The sequence below is a fragment of the Solanum dulcamara genome, chromosome 10 (genome assembly GCF_947179165.1).
Source record: "Solanum dulcamara chromosome 10, daSolDulc1.2, whole genome shotgun sequence".
In the NCBI taxonomy this organism is placed as follows: domain Eukaryota; kingdom Viridiplantae; phylum Streptophyta; class Magnoliopsida; order Solanales; family Solanaceae; genus Solanum; species Solanum dulcamara.
Window position 1 is genome coordinate 6,865,396 of NC_077246.1, and position 14,637 is coordinate 6,880,032.

The 14,637-nt window shown below is 36.3% G+C and overlaps 2 protein-coding genes across 2 annotated transcripts; one reads left to right on the plus strand and one right to left on the minus strand.

Moving 5' to 3' along the window:
• Positions 1 to 1,375: 1,375 nt before the first annotated feature.
• On the plus strand, positions 1,376 to 4,426 carry LOC129904943 (stem-specific protein TSJT1). The gene is made up of 4 exons (XM_055980352.1): positions 1,376 to 1,655; positions 3,031 to 3,274; positions 3,468 to 3,588; positions 4,082 to 4,426. The coding sequence occupies exons 1-4, from the start codon at positions 1,450 to 1,452 to the stop codon at positions 4,273 to 4,275; spliced, it is 765 nt and encodes a 254-aa protein (XP_055836327.1). The 5' UTR covers positions 1,376 to 1,449; the 3' UTR covers positions 4,276 to 4,426.
• Positions 4,427 to 5,086: 660 nt separating this feature from the next.
• On the minus strand, positions 5,087 to 7,390 carry LOC129904944 (protochlorophyllide reductase-like). Its single transcript, XM_055980353.1, has 5 exons — positions 7,241 to 7,390; positions 6,944 to 7,039; positions 6,249 to 6,777; positions 5,488 to 5,846; positions 5,087 to 5,399 (listed from the first exon to the last, which is right to left on the minus strand). The coding sequence occupies exons 1-5, from the start codon at positions 7,292 to 7,294 to the stop codon at positions 5,244 to 5,246; spliced, it is 1,194 nt and encodes a 397-aa protein (XP_055836328.1). The 5' UTR covers positions 7,295 to 7,390; the 3' UTR covers positions 5,087 to 5,243.
• Between the last annotated feature and the right edge of the window lie 7,247 nt (positions 7,391 to 14,637).

A 14,637-nucleotide genomic window follows, 5' to 3' on the forward strand; every position in this document is an offset into this window, starting at 1 on the left:
TAATAATAATATAATATTTTTAAAATTAAAATTATCAAATTAAAATTTACAATATGGTACCATCACCTAAATTGTGATAACCACCCACAGATTTGGAAAAACTTGTTGGCTGGGAACGGCCGCCCTCCATTCCGAAAGTTCACGAAACGAAAAGGCATAATACATAAATACTTTTTTTAATTTAGCCTTATTTTATATTTATGCTTTTTAAATTTTAATATACATAACTAGATATTTAAATTTGTATAAAATTAAATTAGTAGACATACATGTCCTACGTGGTATAATACACATAGGACGCCACGTAGAACACAAAATTGTCATATAGAATGCCATGTAGGACGAATGTGACACTACACAAAAAATGATCTTTTGCAGCAATTAGTTAAAAGCAATAACTTAATTGCCACTAAAAAGATATTTTTAGTGGCAATTAACACTCTTTGTAAATGTCGTTAAAGTCTATAGCGATATTGAATCTAATGACAATTAACTAATATCGGTAAAGATTTTGGCATTTTTTGTTAATGTGCATATTTATTGTTGCGAAAAGTTATTTTTGTTGTAGTGTGTCTATTTGTTCAAATTTTAGATAATTAAAGTGTTTACTTGTGCATTAATAAAGTTAGAGATCATAATTATCATCTGAAGTCAAATTAAAGATTATATTTATGTATTATGCCAAACAAAAACTATAACTAGGAAGAATATATTTGGAGTAATGAACAGAAAAATAACTAAACGGATAGGATCCGACTTTTTTTTTCTTCATCTTAGATTTAATATTCGTTTTAGAGTTCGTTTAATATGTCGAAAACTCCTAAATTGACATTATGAGGATTAAAATATCTTTTAAGTTATGCAAAATTTAAAAAATATTCTCAATTAATAATTTGATCTAAAAATATTCTTCTCGTCAATAATTTTATTTTAAAAAAAATACTTGTTACTTAAGACATTTTTTCCAAAAAGACATTTTTAATCAGATTATTAGCAATTAAGATATTTTAAAATTAAATTATTAATAATATAAATATTTTAAAATTAAATTATTAATTAAGAACATTTTCTTTTTTTTCACTTTTCATATATTTTTTAAGAATATTTGATTCATAAAAGAGAATTATTCCAATGATAAACACCTTTAGAAGAAAAGAAAAAGAATATTTTAAACTTATTTTCGTATAAATAAAAATATAGTAAATCTAAATGGATAAAGACAACATAGGAATAAGAGAAACCTTATCCATCCTCATCATTGTCATGTCACGCTCTAACACTCATCACTACAAGATAAAATTTACATCTTTAGCATTACTTTATAACTATCAACACACATATTACTGTAGTTGTGTAAAAAAAATTCTATATATACTCTCATTAGTAACCAATTTTTTTTTTATTGTTGTTACATCTATTCATTTTCAAGCCAAAAAGAAAAAAGAAACAATGTTGGCGATATTTCACAAGGCATTTGCTCATCCCCCTGAAGAACTAAATAGCCCTTCATCTAAAAAATCTTTACTTCCTCAACAAACTCTTCAAAAATTCCTATCTGCTCAGCCCTCTCATACCTCTTCTGTTACCTTTGGTAATACTGCTGCTCTTGCCTTTGTTCGTCCTAACTCCACTTCCTTCCTCAATCACACACACAGGTAATAAAATGAGAATTTTAGGTTAAATTATTTCCTAACATATTTTTTTTAGAGACTGACTAAAAAAAAAGGGTGTACTATAAAATGGGACAAGGGCGTATTCAGTTTATTGTTTTGATTTTCTAATAGAACTCTTGTAGTAATGATAAAGTTGTCTCGTGTGATTTCTGATTTATTGTTTATACTTAGGATAGAATGGTGTTCCGTCGTGGGTCGATGGTCGTAGGTCTAGGCGTACTTGTATAGTTGTGTTGTTATTGCCTTTGACCATCACATTACTTTGCTATCGTATCAAATTTGCATCGCTTTTCATTTTTTGTCATTATGCTATATATATATATATATATTGTTTTTCTCTCTTGTACGGTGACTTTTGAGCCGAGAGTCTTTCAAAAACAATTCCTCTATCTTCGTGAGGTATCTTTGTGAGGTAGTGATATATCCCACCCTCTTCAGCCTCCACTTGTGGATTTCACCCGGTATGTTGTTTTTCTTTGGATACTTTGTATTAGGGTAGGTGGCTTAGATTGCACCCCTTAGAGAAGTTGGAATGAGCCTTTTTTTGTCGATTCTGTATGAATTCAGGATGTTTTGTGAATCATGCTACCTAGTTAATAGATTGTTTTGTTAGGAATTTATATGGGAAAATATAGAGTATTTCAAGTGCTTTTATTTTTAATTTTATATAATATTAATTATTCTTTGGGTGTTTCATTCGGTGTCTCGTACTCGCTTTTGGAGTACGATTACATTCAGTCAAAAGCACGATTACATTCAGATTCGCGTCAGGAAGTTAACAAAGGCGACTTCGTATTAAGGGGACTCGAACCAGAACGAAAGAGTATTTACTATTCCACCACAATCCATATTAATTATTCTTAAACTAAGATAAGCTCAAATGGACTGATATGGACAACAAAGATGATCCAAATCACTATCAAAAAATTTAAATTAGCTATAGATTTGGTCACTAATTCAAATAGCTGAATACTTCATCCAGTTTAGTTGTCATGTATTCTAAAAATAGTTACTCCTAAATAATTGTTAATCTTAAAATTTCAAGAAAGAAGTAATTGTTATTTCCAACTTTGCCCTTACCCTTAGTTATTTTAGAATTACATGACATGTAAATAGACAAATATTAAAGAGTTAATAAGGAGCGTATTAGTCAAATTATACTTCTAATTGATTTTTTCTTAAGGATTGTGTAAAACATTAGCCTGACAAGACAACTAAATGGGAACAGAGGGAGTAGCTTGTAGCTAACTGATTTTTTTTCAAGAATTCATGCGGAATACGGATTTTATTGTTTAGCTACAAAAATGTTTGTAGTGTTGAATTTCTTTGAATTGAAGCGCGGTTATTGTTGTTGTAGGTATTTTTGTGGGTATGATGATATTTACTGTTTGTTCATGGGGAGTTTGAACAACTTATGTGCACAAATCAAACAATATGGACTATCATCAAAAAGTACAAATGAAGCCATGTTAGTTATAGAAGTTTACAGGACATTGAGAGACAGGGGACCTTATCCAGCTGACCAAGTTATTAAGGATTTTGAAGGAAGCTATGCTTTTGTTATCTATGACAGTAAGACTGGAACTGTATTTGTTGCCTTGGTAAGTATTTGTATTATTACTTGCTTGCTTATCTACTCTCCCTATGTTTTACTTTGTTTATCCGTTTTAGCTTAATACGGAGTTGAGTTGAAGAAAGTAAATAAGACTTTTGAATTTTTTCTTATTAAACTAAAAGATATTTTGAATGTACCAAAATGTCTTTTAATCTTTTATTGTTATGGTATAATTGCAGGGTTCAGATGGTGGGGTGAAGTTATTCTGGGGTATTGCTGCTGATGGATCTGTGGTGATTTCTGATGATTTAGAGGTGATTAAAGCTGGCTGTGCAAAGTCATTTGCACCCTTTCCCACAGGTAACATCTACAAGGAATTTCACATTTAATGGATGAAATATTTTGGTGTCGGATGTTGAAGGGGGAAGGAAAATAATTGAGCCGGATCTAAATGTTGGCCAAGTCAGAGCAATAATTATGAACCCCGTATACCAGTCGGGGATATATTGAAGTAGTAGATAAAAGAATAAATATAGTGATAAATTGATTCTTTATCTTCAGTCGGGGATATATTGAAGTAGTAGACAAAAGAATAAATATAGTGATAAATTGATTCTTTATCTTCGTAGTAAATAGGAGAGGAAGTCAAATTTAGTTCTTCGTTTTTACAAAATTTAAAAATTTCTTCATAGCCAATCATTTACCTAATATTTATATTATGAATTATGGACGAAAGATAGGTATTGAACCCGCACATGTTGGATTCACAATTCACTGCTTTGATCCGCTTGGCTACATCCTCTCCCTCGCCCTCACTTACTTACGTTTATAAATTTTTCCTTGACCTGCACAGGTTGTATGTTCCACAGTGAGAAAGGACTAATGAATTTCGAGCACCCAATGAACAAGATGAGGGCCATGCCAAGAGTAGATAGTGAAGGGGTAATGTGTGGAGCTAACTTCAAAGTGGATATGTATTCCAGAGTTAACAGCATCCCCAGAGTTGGCAGTGAAGCCAACTGGTCTGATTGGAATACTTCTCACTAAGTCGATTTTCGAATTTCCTCAAGTGTTTCTTCTGTTTTGTTTCCATTTTTAGAGTTTGTATTAGGTTTGGTTTCTTCCTTGTAGGTGCTATGCATTTGTGTATAACTCTTGAAAAATAAATTAAGCATCAGAAATGATTCAGCTTTGAAAACTGTCTGTCAGGGTATGAATTTCGAGAGTGGAATTCATTTTGCTTTTTTATAATCCCCAAAGCTATAGTAGTACAGATAAAGGAATAAAACTTGATGGGCACTCAGGATTCAGGAACCACTAATCACTAAATGAAAATGTTTGAAGCTAGTGTTTTTGCACATTGAGTTCTTTTGAAGAAAACCTTAATCAAATATGCCATCAGAAGTGACGTGAAACTATCAGAAGAGATGTGGACCTTTAATTGGAGGTTACGTGTCCAATCCTGATGTTTTGAAACCGGCTATTTGAACTATTAGTGATGAGTGAACACGAATATGCATCTTTTGTCATGCCGATTGCACAAAAATAGGCTCAGTTATTATGAGCCATTTCTGATAATTTCATGACATATTTAATCTTTTAAAATTAACCCAGTTTTGGGATATTACAGGTACCCCTTACTCCATAAAATTTCCAATGGAGTTAATTGTTATTAGGCTTTTAAGAAAAGTTCCTCTCTATCTAAATAACCTCTAGCTAACAATTTTCTTTGATAATCCATTATTGAATAGAACTAGTGCCAATACTTTTGTTTAATTTTTGTTTTTATGTAGATTGTAGTGACTGGAAATTGCTACAAACGAAGGAAAATAAGAAATAAATTGGTAGCACTTTTCCGTCATAAGAAAACAGGGTGAGTGATATTTATTCCCTAACTCAAAAATTTTACAAAGTTAACTTTTTTCTACAACAAAACAGAATCTTGATTCAAATTTTCTCTCATCAACTCCCTTTTCTTGTTTGCCTCGACGAATACAAAGGTCAATCTGCAAAATCTAAGCCAACCCGACGAGTTTCTCACTGACTTCCCACACTTTACGTGCTTTCTCTGCGTCACTAGCTTCTTCTGACAACTGATTCTCAAAAGAGGAAGAGTTCTTGTTCCAGCTCCAATACACACCTGATTTTGTAAGACTTGGATCACTTACAACCTGTACAAAACAAACAAACAACATCTTATGTTTAGTAACTTTAGTGTGACTTTATTGTTATTGTGAAACTGACATTGATTATTATTACCTGTGCAAGTCTCTTTCCTGATTCTGCCTCGGAGACGAATCCCTTGGTAATAAACTTTTGGAATGGAGGGAAAAGGAGCCTAAACAAGGGGATATGCTCCCTGAATAGCCCTGTTGTCGCGATGCAGCCAGGGTATAGAGAGGCAAAAGTGATGCCAGTCTCCTCGTGGTATCGTCTATGGAATTCCTGCATAGTGAGCATATTGCAAACTTTGCTGTCTTTGTATGCTTTGGCACCATCAAAGTCACCACCATCAATCATGGCTGAGCTGTTAAGTCCATCGAGCCCCCTTGCCAAACCCCTCAAGTCCCCAAGGTTGGCTTTTGGAGGTACATTTCCAGCCAGAGTATTTGTGTTTCCTGACAAGTGATTTCACTAACTACGGTTAGTCTCCCACTAAAATGACACGTAAATTCGTATTCTTAATCTAAGGTTTCAAGAATTTAGACACTATTTAGTTTTGAATTGACAAAAATGAGTTTTGAAATGTATATCCAACTCTGTCCACACTTGTTTTATGCACGTATATATAGAATTCAACGGCGAAACACTAGGTTCTACCAAACTATTGATCCCATATTTGGCTACATGATTGGTTGCTCTAAACCTCTCTATAACAACATTTCACTATAACAGTTAATTTTTTTCTGGAAATTGATTTTTCATGTTATGTTATATTATATTTTCTCTATAACACTTTTGCTAAAACAATCAAAAATTATCCAGACGAACGACATTATTATAAAGAAGTTTGACTGTACCTGTAATTGAACCAACAATGATGAGTCTCTTTGAAGGGTAATCAGACTTGTTCAAATCATCAATCAACAATCTTGAAAGAAGGAAATGACCAAGGTGGTTAGTCCCAACACTAAGCTCAAATCCTTCAGCTGTAAATGAAGGCTCTTTTGCTGTAGGCTGATAAACAGCTGCATTGCAAACCAATACATCAAGAGGATTCCCTGATCTCCTGAAGTTATCGACAAATTGGCGTACGCTGTCAAGCGACGCAAGGTCTAAGTGCATTATAGTGTAATTCTCCTTAGGCATCCCTGATGATTTTGCTGCTCTTTCAGCTTTAAGAAAGTCCCTACATGCCATAATCACATGCCATTTCCCTGTCTCAGCCAGAGCTTTTGCTGTGGCAAGTCCTAATCCTGAAGAGGCTCCAGTTATTACTACACACCCTTTTCTTAAGGTTTTCTTTCCTGTCACAGGTGCATTCGTAACACCGGGAGATGCAACCATCGTCTCGGCTTTAATAGCTCCGAGGGATGACTTTCTTCCGCTCTATTACAAAATACAACAGATTAATTTCACGTATGATCACTGAATTTACTGTCACTTTTTAATGTGACAAAATAAAAGAGTTATATGACTTTAGTGTTATAATAGGTTAGTAACCGTTTGTTTGCTTTGCATCCAATTAAACCACGTATAGAAGCCAAAATTATACCTTTATTTTGAATGAAGAGCCAAAATCAGGTTTAATATGGTCAGAGAGAGAAATTCCAAAGAGACTAGAATCCTTCAACGTTGCACTAGTTTTCCCCTGCAAGAAAACAGAAATGAATAAAAGACAAATTAGATTTCAATTGCAGACTGAAGAAGTACTCTCTCAGTACTAATTTATGTGATAATTTCCTTTTTTGAATGCTAATTTGATTAATTTTAAATTATTAATCAAAATTAATATAGTTTAAATTCAAAAAAACGAAAAGTTTCACATATTGAATTAATAAGAAATACAAACCTCCTTGGGAATAGAGAAAGCAGAAGGAAGCAATGCAGCAGCCTGGAGAGCCATGAATATTAGGAAATTTAGTTTTATTCTAAATTGTCAAATGAAGATTTTAATTTAAGAAATGTGTTTTGAAGTAAGGATTTGGGGCACTTATATATAGACTGAGATGAGATATTATGGGCTGTTACAATGATTTTTAGATAAAACAAAATAGTGTTAATTGGATAAGATAAATTTTTCAGACTAGTAAGAGCTGTGTCAATTGTAAGCCACCAATCAGGCTTCAATGTTTAGATTTCCTACCTGGATCCACAATTATTGGATTTGTGGATCCCCTTGAAGTTGCCCCTACAATATCCTCTCTCTTCTCTCTATATTCAAACGTCGACAACAAACAGAGCTGCCGGAATGGCCCTATCGCCGCCGGCGGCACTCCGCAGACCACCGGACTTAGTCCAAGAGGAGGCTCTCTCACCCAGGAACAAGACCCAACTGGAATCAACACCTAAATCCATTCGTAGCTCCTCGGATATCGGCTACAACGCGACCCCTGTAGAGATTTCGAAGGAGCAACTAGCTTGGGCACAAAAAATCATCCTCTGGTCACAAAATAGAAGCAATGGTGAAACTCAGGGTAAAGACGCGGAGTCTGATTCTACACAATCAGATTCACAGCAAATCTCAAACGATTTCACACTCCCAATCGGAAAATCTGGGGATACTCCAGGTGACTCGGATACTGAGAGTGTTTCCTCTGATAAAGAGTTCTCTAACTCAGATGAGAACTTCTTGAATTTGAAGAGATTCGACACAGGTACACAAAATGTGGAGGACTCGGCGACTGGTGATGGAAATGCCTCACAGGAAAGGATCTCGAAAAATATCGAGAGTGAAGAAACGACAAGGAGCAATATCCAAATCAATCCAGGTAAGAGTGTATCTATTCCGATTGAACATAAGTCGAAAGAGGTAAATAAGGAAAATAAGGGTGAAAATGAGCTGAATCCTATCGCTATAGAAACTGATACTCAGGACAAGCAAGGAAAAAATGATGCAGGTAATGACAGTACCAAGATTAATCATAACAATTCAACATCTAACAAGACTCAACTCCCTCATGATCTTACCAAGCTAACATCCAACTTTGTTAAACACAACCCTCAGTATAAACCAAATATCCAGAATTCAAATGACAAACCTCCCACAAAACCAAAACAGATACCGCAGTTGCAGAGCTCCAAAATAGAGTCTGTCCCAGAACCAAGTCCATTTACAGTTATACAAACTTATGCGACTAGACTAAGAGTTAACCAAAATAGAACTGAAGCGCCTATTAATATTTCACCTCCTGTCTACACCACAAGACAGGGCCTACCAGCTATAATCTATAAAAAGGAAGACTTTTTTGTGAAGCTTGCGTCTAGATGTAAGTATACTTTAATAGGAAAATTCACCAATACAATGCCCAAGATAGAGCTTATCAGAAGAAGCTTTATTCAGCAGACTCAACTCACCGGAGGTGTCAAAATTGCTCACTTCAATGCAAGACACATTTACATTGATCTTGATAATGAGGAAGATCATATTTCAGTCTGGAATAAACAGAAAATGTATATTAATGGGCAACTTATGCGACTACAAGTGTGGACTCCAACCTTTAGACCAGAGGAGGAAACTCCTATCGTACCAGTTTGGGTCATACTACCAGAACTACCGTGGCATTGTTACAATAAAGAGTTTATAACCACCCTTTTAGACCCGATTGGTAAAACCCTGTACCTGGATGCAGCATCTCTTAAAAAAACTAGAGGCAGTGTTGCAAAAGTAAGGATACAAATGGATATCACCAAAGAAAGGCCTCAACATGTATGGTTAGGAATTGATGAAGAGGATCACAATAAAGGCAGATGGCAAGCTATACAATATGAAGGTTTACCTGAATACTGTTCTTACTGTAAGCATCAAGGACATACTATGACAAGATGTAATGTCAAGAAGAGAGATGAAGAAAGGAAAGACGCTGAAGAAGCAAGGAATAATAAAACCAGGAAAGAAGATGACAACCAGGTATGTCCCTTAACCACTGTACAAATGCCTGAGAATAATATATCTTTAACTAATGCAGGTACAAAAGAAAATCAAGATGGGAGACAGAGACAACACCAAAATAGGAACAAAAACAAAGAGGAACAACAAGAATGGCAAATTCAGAAAAAACCAAGACAGAAGGAACAACAAAAGAATGTTCAATCAAAGCAGAATCTAGCAAAGCAAACAGGTATTGACTTATCTCTCCCATCCCCCCAAGTCCCCATTAATGGCTTAGATGCTGATGCAAATGACACAATGGATGACGACTGCAACAAAAAAAAAGGAAGGATTCAGGTATTGACTTATCTCTCCCACACCCCCAAGTCCCCATTAATGATTTAGATGCTAACACAAATGACACACTGGATGATGACTGCAACACGACAAAAAGGAAGGATTCAGGTATTGACTTATCTCTCCCACACCCCCATGTCCCGATGATTGGTTTAAATGCTGACACAAATGATACACTTGAGGATGACTGCAATATTACAAAAATGAAGGAGCCAGGTATTGACTTATCTCTCCCACAGCCTCATGGCTCCCCCAATAATTTTAATGTTGTGAATGATGTAGCTGTTGTAGTTTATGGAGGTGAGGATGGGGGAATACAGGAGGAACCCACTAACTTGCAGGAAGGGGTTACCAGAGGGAGGGAAAGTACTTTGGTTGACCATAGGAAAGACATTAGAGCTTCTGCTACCACAGAGGTAAATACTACAACTGTAACCAGAAAAGAGAGGTACAATGAATACTCACAACAAGAAGAGGAATGCTACACAATGGATAAGGAACCTCCGGATCCGAAAAGGCAAAATGAGAGTCCTCAGGCGTTTAACAACAAGTCTACATTAGCACTTAGTAAGAAGAAAAGGGATGCGTTGAAAAAGAAAATTATTAAAGAAATGCAATCAGGACAACAAAGCTTACATGATGTACTGGTGGTGGAACATGCAGGCATCCATGTGACAGCTTTGCAAATTCAGAAACCGAATACTGGAAAATGTGCCCTTAACAAGGAAATTACTCCACAAGAACTAACAGATGAATATAGAGTCACACATTCTGAGGATGAGGAAGATCCTGACCAATATGATGAGGTTCAAAAAGAAGAGGAGGAAAGGAGGGCTCTTTCTACCAAGGGTCAGCAAGAAAATAGGAAAAAGAAGCAACAGGATAACACAACAAGTTCTGATAATGCTATTTGCAAAAGTGGCATCAAAACAAGGTCCAAATCAAATAAGTCTCAATGATTAATACCCTATGTTGGAATGCAAGGAGTATTGATACTCAGGGTTCACTAGATAGACTTCAAAAACTCAAAGACTATCACAAAATATCTATGATGGCAATTCTGGAACCATTCTCAAACCAAGCACACCTCAATTCCCATAAAATTCAGCTTAATATGGACAGTGCTATTCATAATTCCAACAACAAAATTTGGATCTTCTGGAATAAAGATGTAGCATGCTCCATTATAGATCAGGATGAGCAGCAGATTACCTGTGAGATTAAACATGTTACATGGCATATTACCTATCTCACAACCTTTGTTTATGCCAAATGTAAAGATCATTTGAGAAGAGATCTTTGGGATAAACTACTGCTATATTCCAGTGTAGACAAACCATGGTGTACAATAGGGGATTTTAATGTAATCATTGGCATTGAAGAGAAGCTGGGGGGCATACCCTACAACATGAACAAGAGTTTTGAATTCATAAGTACTATTGAAGCTTGTGGACTCATAGACTTGGGTTTTCATGGTGCAAAGTATACATGGTGTAACAACAGAGATAATGATGCCAGGATTTGGAAGAGACTAGATAGAGCTATGGTAAATGATAAGTGGTTAGACATGATGCCCATGACTACTATTACTCATTTAGCTTCCACTGGATCAGACCATTGTCCTTTATTTATGGAGTGTGCAGAGAGACAGAACAATGCCCCTAAGTATTTTAAGTTTCTACACTGCTGGGTTGATAATGATAGCTTCCTTGATGTAGTGAAAACGTGCTGGGGAAAACCTGTCGCAGGAAATCCTATGAGAAGATTTCAGGAAAAAATGAAAAGAGTGCGAAGCACTCTGAGTAAGTGGTCAAGACAAGAATATGGTGATATTTTCTCTTCCATCACTGATTTTGAGACAAAAGTTAGAGAGGCTGAGGATGCAATAATCAGTGATAACTCCGAAGAAAATAGAACCAAGTTGAACTTGATCAATGCCAAATACATCAAGTATCTAAAGATAGAGCAATCCATCCTCAAACAAAAAACTCAACTCCAATGGTTTAAGGAAGGGGATGCCAACTCCAATTACTTCCATGCTATAATTAGAGGGAGAAGGAGAAGACTGTATATTCACAAAATTGAGGATGATCAGGGTAATAGTATTCAGGGAAATGAGGAAATTGCCAAGGCTGCATGTCATTACTTTGAAAAGATATTTACTACAGACAACAAGAAAATCAATGAAGATTTCCTTAAGTACATACCTAGAAAGGTCAGTGACAATCAAAACCACATGTTGCAAAGGGTACCTACTAAAGAGGAGTTACAGAAAGTGATTTTCTCTATGAATGGTACTTCTGCTGCAGGTCCTGATGGGATGAGTGGCAAGTTTTTCCAGGTATGCTGGGACATTATCAGTGAGGACCTTTTGGAACTGATTCTGTTTTTCTTTAATGGCCATGACATCCCAAAATACGTCTCCCATGCATGTCTGGTTCTACTCCCAAAAGTTGAACATCCCAATAGACTATCTGAATTCAGACCTATATCTCTCAGCAATTTTAGTAGCAAAATAATCTCCAAACTCCTTAGTAGCAGACTGGCTCCCATCCTTCCACATCTTATTTCGGATAATCAGTCTGGATTTGTCCAAGGAAGGAGCATATCTGAGAACATTATGCTGGCTCAAGAGATTATGCATAACATAAACAAACCCAAAATTAGAGATAATGTGGTTATTAAACTTGACATGGCCAAGGCTTATGATAGAGTCTCATGGTCCTTTATCTGTCTTGTCATGAGAAAGATGGGATTCGGGGAAACATTCATAGACATGGTATGGAGAATAATGTCTAACAATTGGTACTCTGTCATCATAAATGGCAGCAGGCATGGTTTTTTCCACTCAACAAGAGGTCTCAAACAGGGAGACCCACTCTCTCCTGCTCTCTTTGTTATTGGTGCAGAAGTACTGACCAGAATGTTAAACAACCTTCATCAGCACTATCTATACACTGGTTTTCAAATGGAGAAAAGGGGTCCTCAAATTAACCACTTGAGTTTTGCAGATGACATTATTATTTTCACCTCAACTTCCAAGTATTCCCTTCAACTCATCATGAAGACTCTTCAGATGTATGAAGGCATTTCTGGGCAGCTTATTAATAAGGACAAAAGCCAAATTTTAATCCCTACCAATACCCCTGATGATATAATGGATAGAGTAGCGACCATCACTGGTTATAAATGCACTCATGGGCCTATGACATACTTGGGATGTCCATTGTACATAGGAAGACAAAGGGTCATATATTTCACTGGTATAGTTTCAAAAGTGATTGCTAAAATTCAAGGGTGGCAGACAAAGATGCTAAGCTATGGGGGGAGAGCCACTTTGATCAAATCAGTGCTTCAATCACTTCCTATACATCTGTTATCTGCCATAACCCCTACCAGAACCACTTTGAAACAAATAAAATGTCTTATTGCTGACTTCTTCTGGGGTTGGGAGAAGGAGAAAAGGAAGTACCATTGGGCCTCTTGGGAAACCCTTAGCTTACCATATGAGGAGGGAGGTATTGGTGTAAAAAACTTGGAAGATATATGTCTGGCAATGCAATACAAACATTGGTGGTTGTTCAGAACTAAGAGATCTTTATGGGGGGATTTCTTGAGAGCTAAATACTGCCAAAGAGCTCACCCTGTCACAAAAAAGTGGCACACAGGTCAATCTCTCATGTGGAAGAACATGATGAAGAACAAAGGTGACATAGAACCTCACATTAAGTGGACCTTATGTTCAGGGAACTGCAGTTTCTGGTGGGATGATTGGCTGGGTATTGGCCCTCTAGCCAATCACTATGAACATATTCCAAGATTCAACAAGTCCACTGTCTCCATGTTCTTGACAAATGGAAAATGGAATGAAGAGAAAATCAGGCAACAGGCCCCTCAACACATGATACACACAATTCTCAATACTAAAATCATGTACCAACAAAACACATTAGATCAAGCTCAATGGAAGTTGCAATCACATGGAAATTTCACTTGTAAATCAGCGTGGGAAAATGTGAGAAAGAAAAAAAACAAGACATTGATAGATAGGATGACATGGCATACTAACATCCCGTTCAAGGCTTCATTCTTGCTGTGGAGAGCATTAAGACACAAACTGCCAACCAATGATAAACTGATTTCTTTTGGGAGAGAAACTGCAGAGTGCTCATGCTGCTACAGGCCTGGTTTGGACAACATAGAACACATATTTGTCTCCGGAAGCTTTGCTAAACACATCTGGACATATTTCTCCAACTGGGGGGGAATCAGGCAGGACCACAACTCTATTAGAGACATCTTGATGAGATGGTGGACCTACAAACCAAACAATGCTGTACATAAACTCATGTTGCAAGCCCTCCCTATATTTATTTGCTGGAATGTCTGGAAGAATAGGTGTGCAAGTAAATATGGAGGAAAGAAATCTAGTACTACTAGGGTGAAGTTCAATATAATCAAAGAAATATACATGCTTATTACCACAGTTTTTCCATATATCCAATGGCCACCAGCTTGGAAAGATCTAATTATTTCGATAGAAAACTGTAAGCATGACATAAAAGTAACCCAGGTTAAATGGCTCAAACCCCCCACCCCCAACATAGTTAAACTTAACACTGATGGGAGTGCCATAGGCAACCCAGGAAAGATAGGAGCAGGAGGAATAGTAAGGGATCATAAGGGTAATTTGATATATGCTTTTGCCTCTCCTTTGGGAATTGGAACAAATAATCAAGCGGAAGTGCAAGCAGCCAGTTTTGGCATTAATTGGTGCATTCAACATGGTTATAATAGAGTAATATTGGAAGTAGATTCGGAACTTGTGATCAAGTGGCTGAATCTGAACATCAAACCACCCTGGAACATTCAAAACTACGTTAATGAACTCCAACAACTGGTCCAACTGCTAGAATACTTCCAATGCAAACATGTTTTTCGGGAAGCAAATTTTCCAGCTGATACATTATCTAAGTACAGCCATACACTTGATAATACACAACACTTCTACAACCTTCAAC

What these genes read in the sequence shown, in the direction of transcription:
- LOC129904943 (XM_055980352.1), top strand. Translation starts at nt 1,450, where the DNA reads ATGTTGGCGATATTTCACAAGGCATTTGCTCATCCCCCTGAAGAACTA. An exon ending in TTCCTCAATCACACACACAG is followed by an intron (nt 1,656 to 3,030) that starts GTAATAAAATGA and finishes TTGTTGTTGTAG; the next exon opens with GTATTTTTGTGGGTATGATG. An exon ending in GAACTGTATTTGTTGCCTTG is followed by an intron (nt 3,275 to 3,467) that starts GTAAGTATTTGT and finishes GTATAATTGCAG; the next exon opens with GGTTCAGATGGTGGGGTGAA.
- LOC129904944 (XM_055980353.1), bottom strand. Translation starts at nt 7,294, where the DNA reads ATGGCTCTCCAGGCTGCTGCATTGCTTCCTTCTGCTTTCTCTATTCCC. An exon ending in CTTTCTCTATTCCCAAGGAG is followed by an intron (nt 7,040 to 7,240) that starts GTTTGTATTTCT and finishes GTTTTCTTGCAG; the next exon opens with GGGAAAACTAGTGCAACGTT. An exon ending in CAGGAAAGAGACTTGCACAG is followed by an intron (nt 5,400 to 5,487) that starts GTAATAATAATC and finishes TGTTTTGTACAG; the next exon opens with GTTGTAAGTGATCCAAGTCT.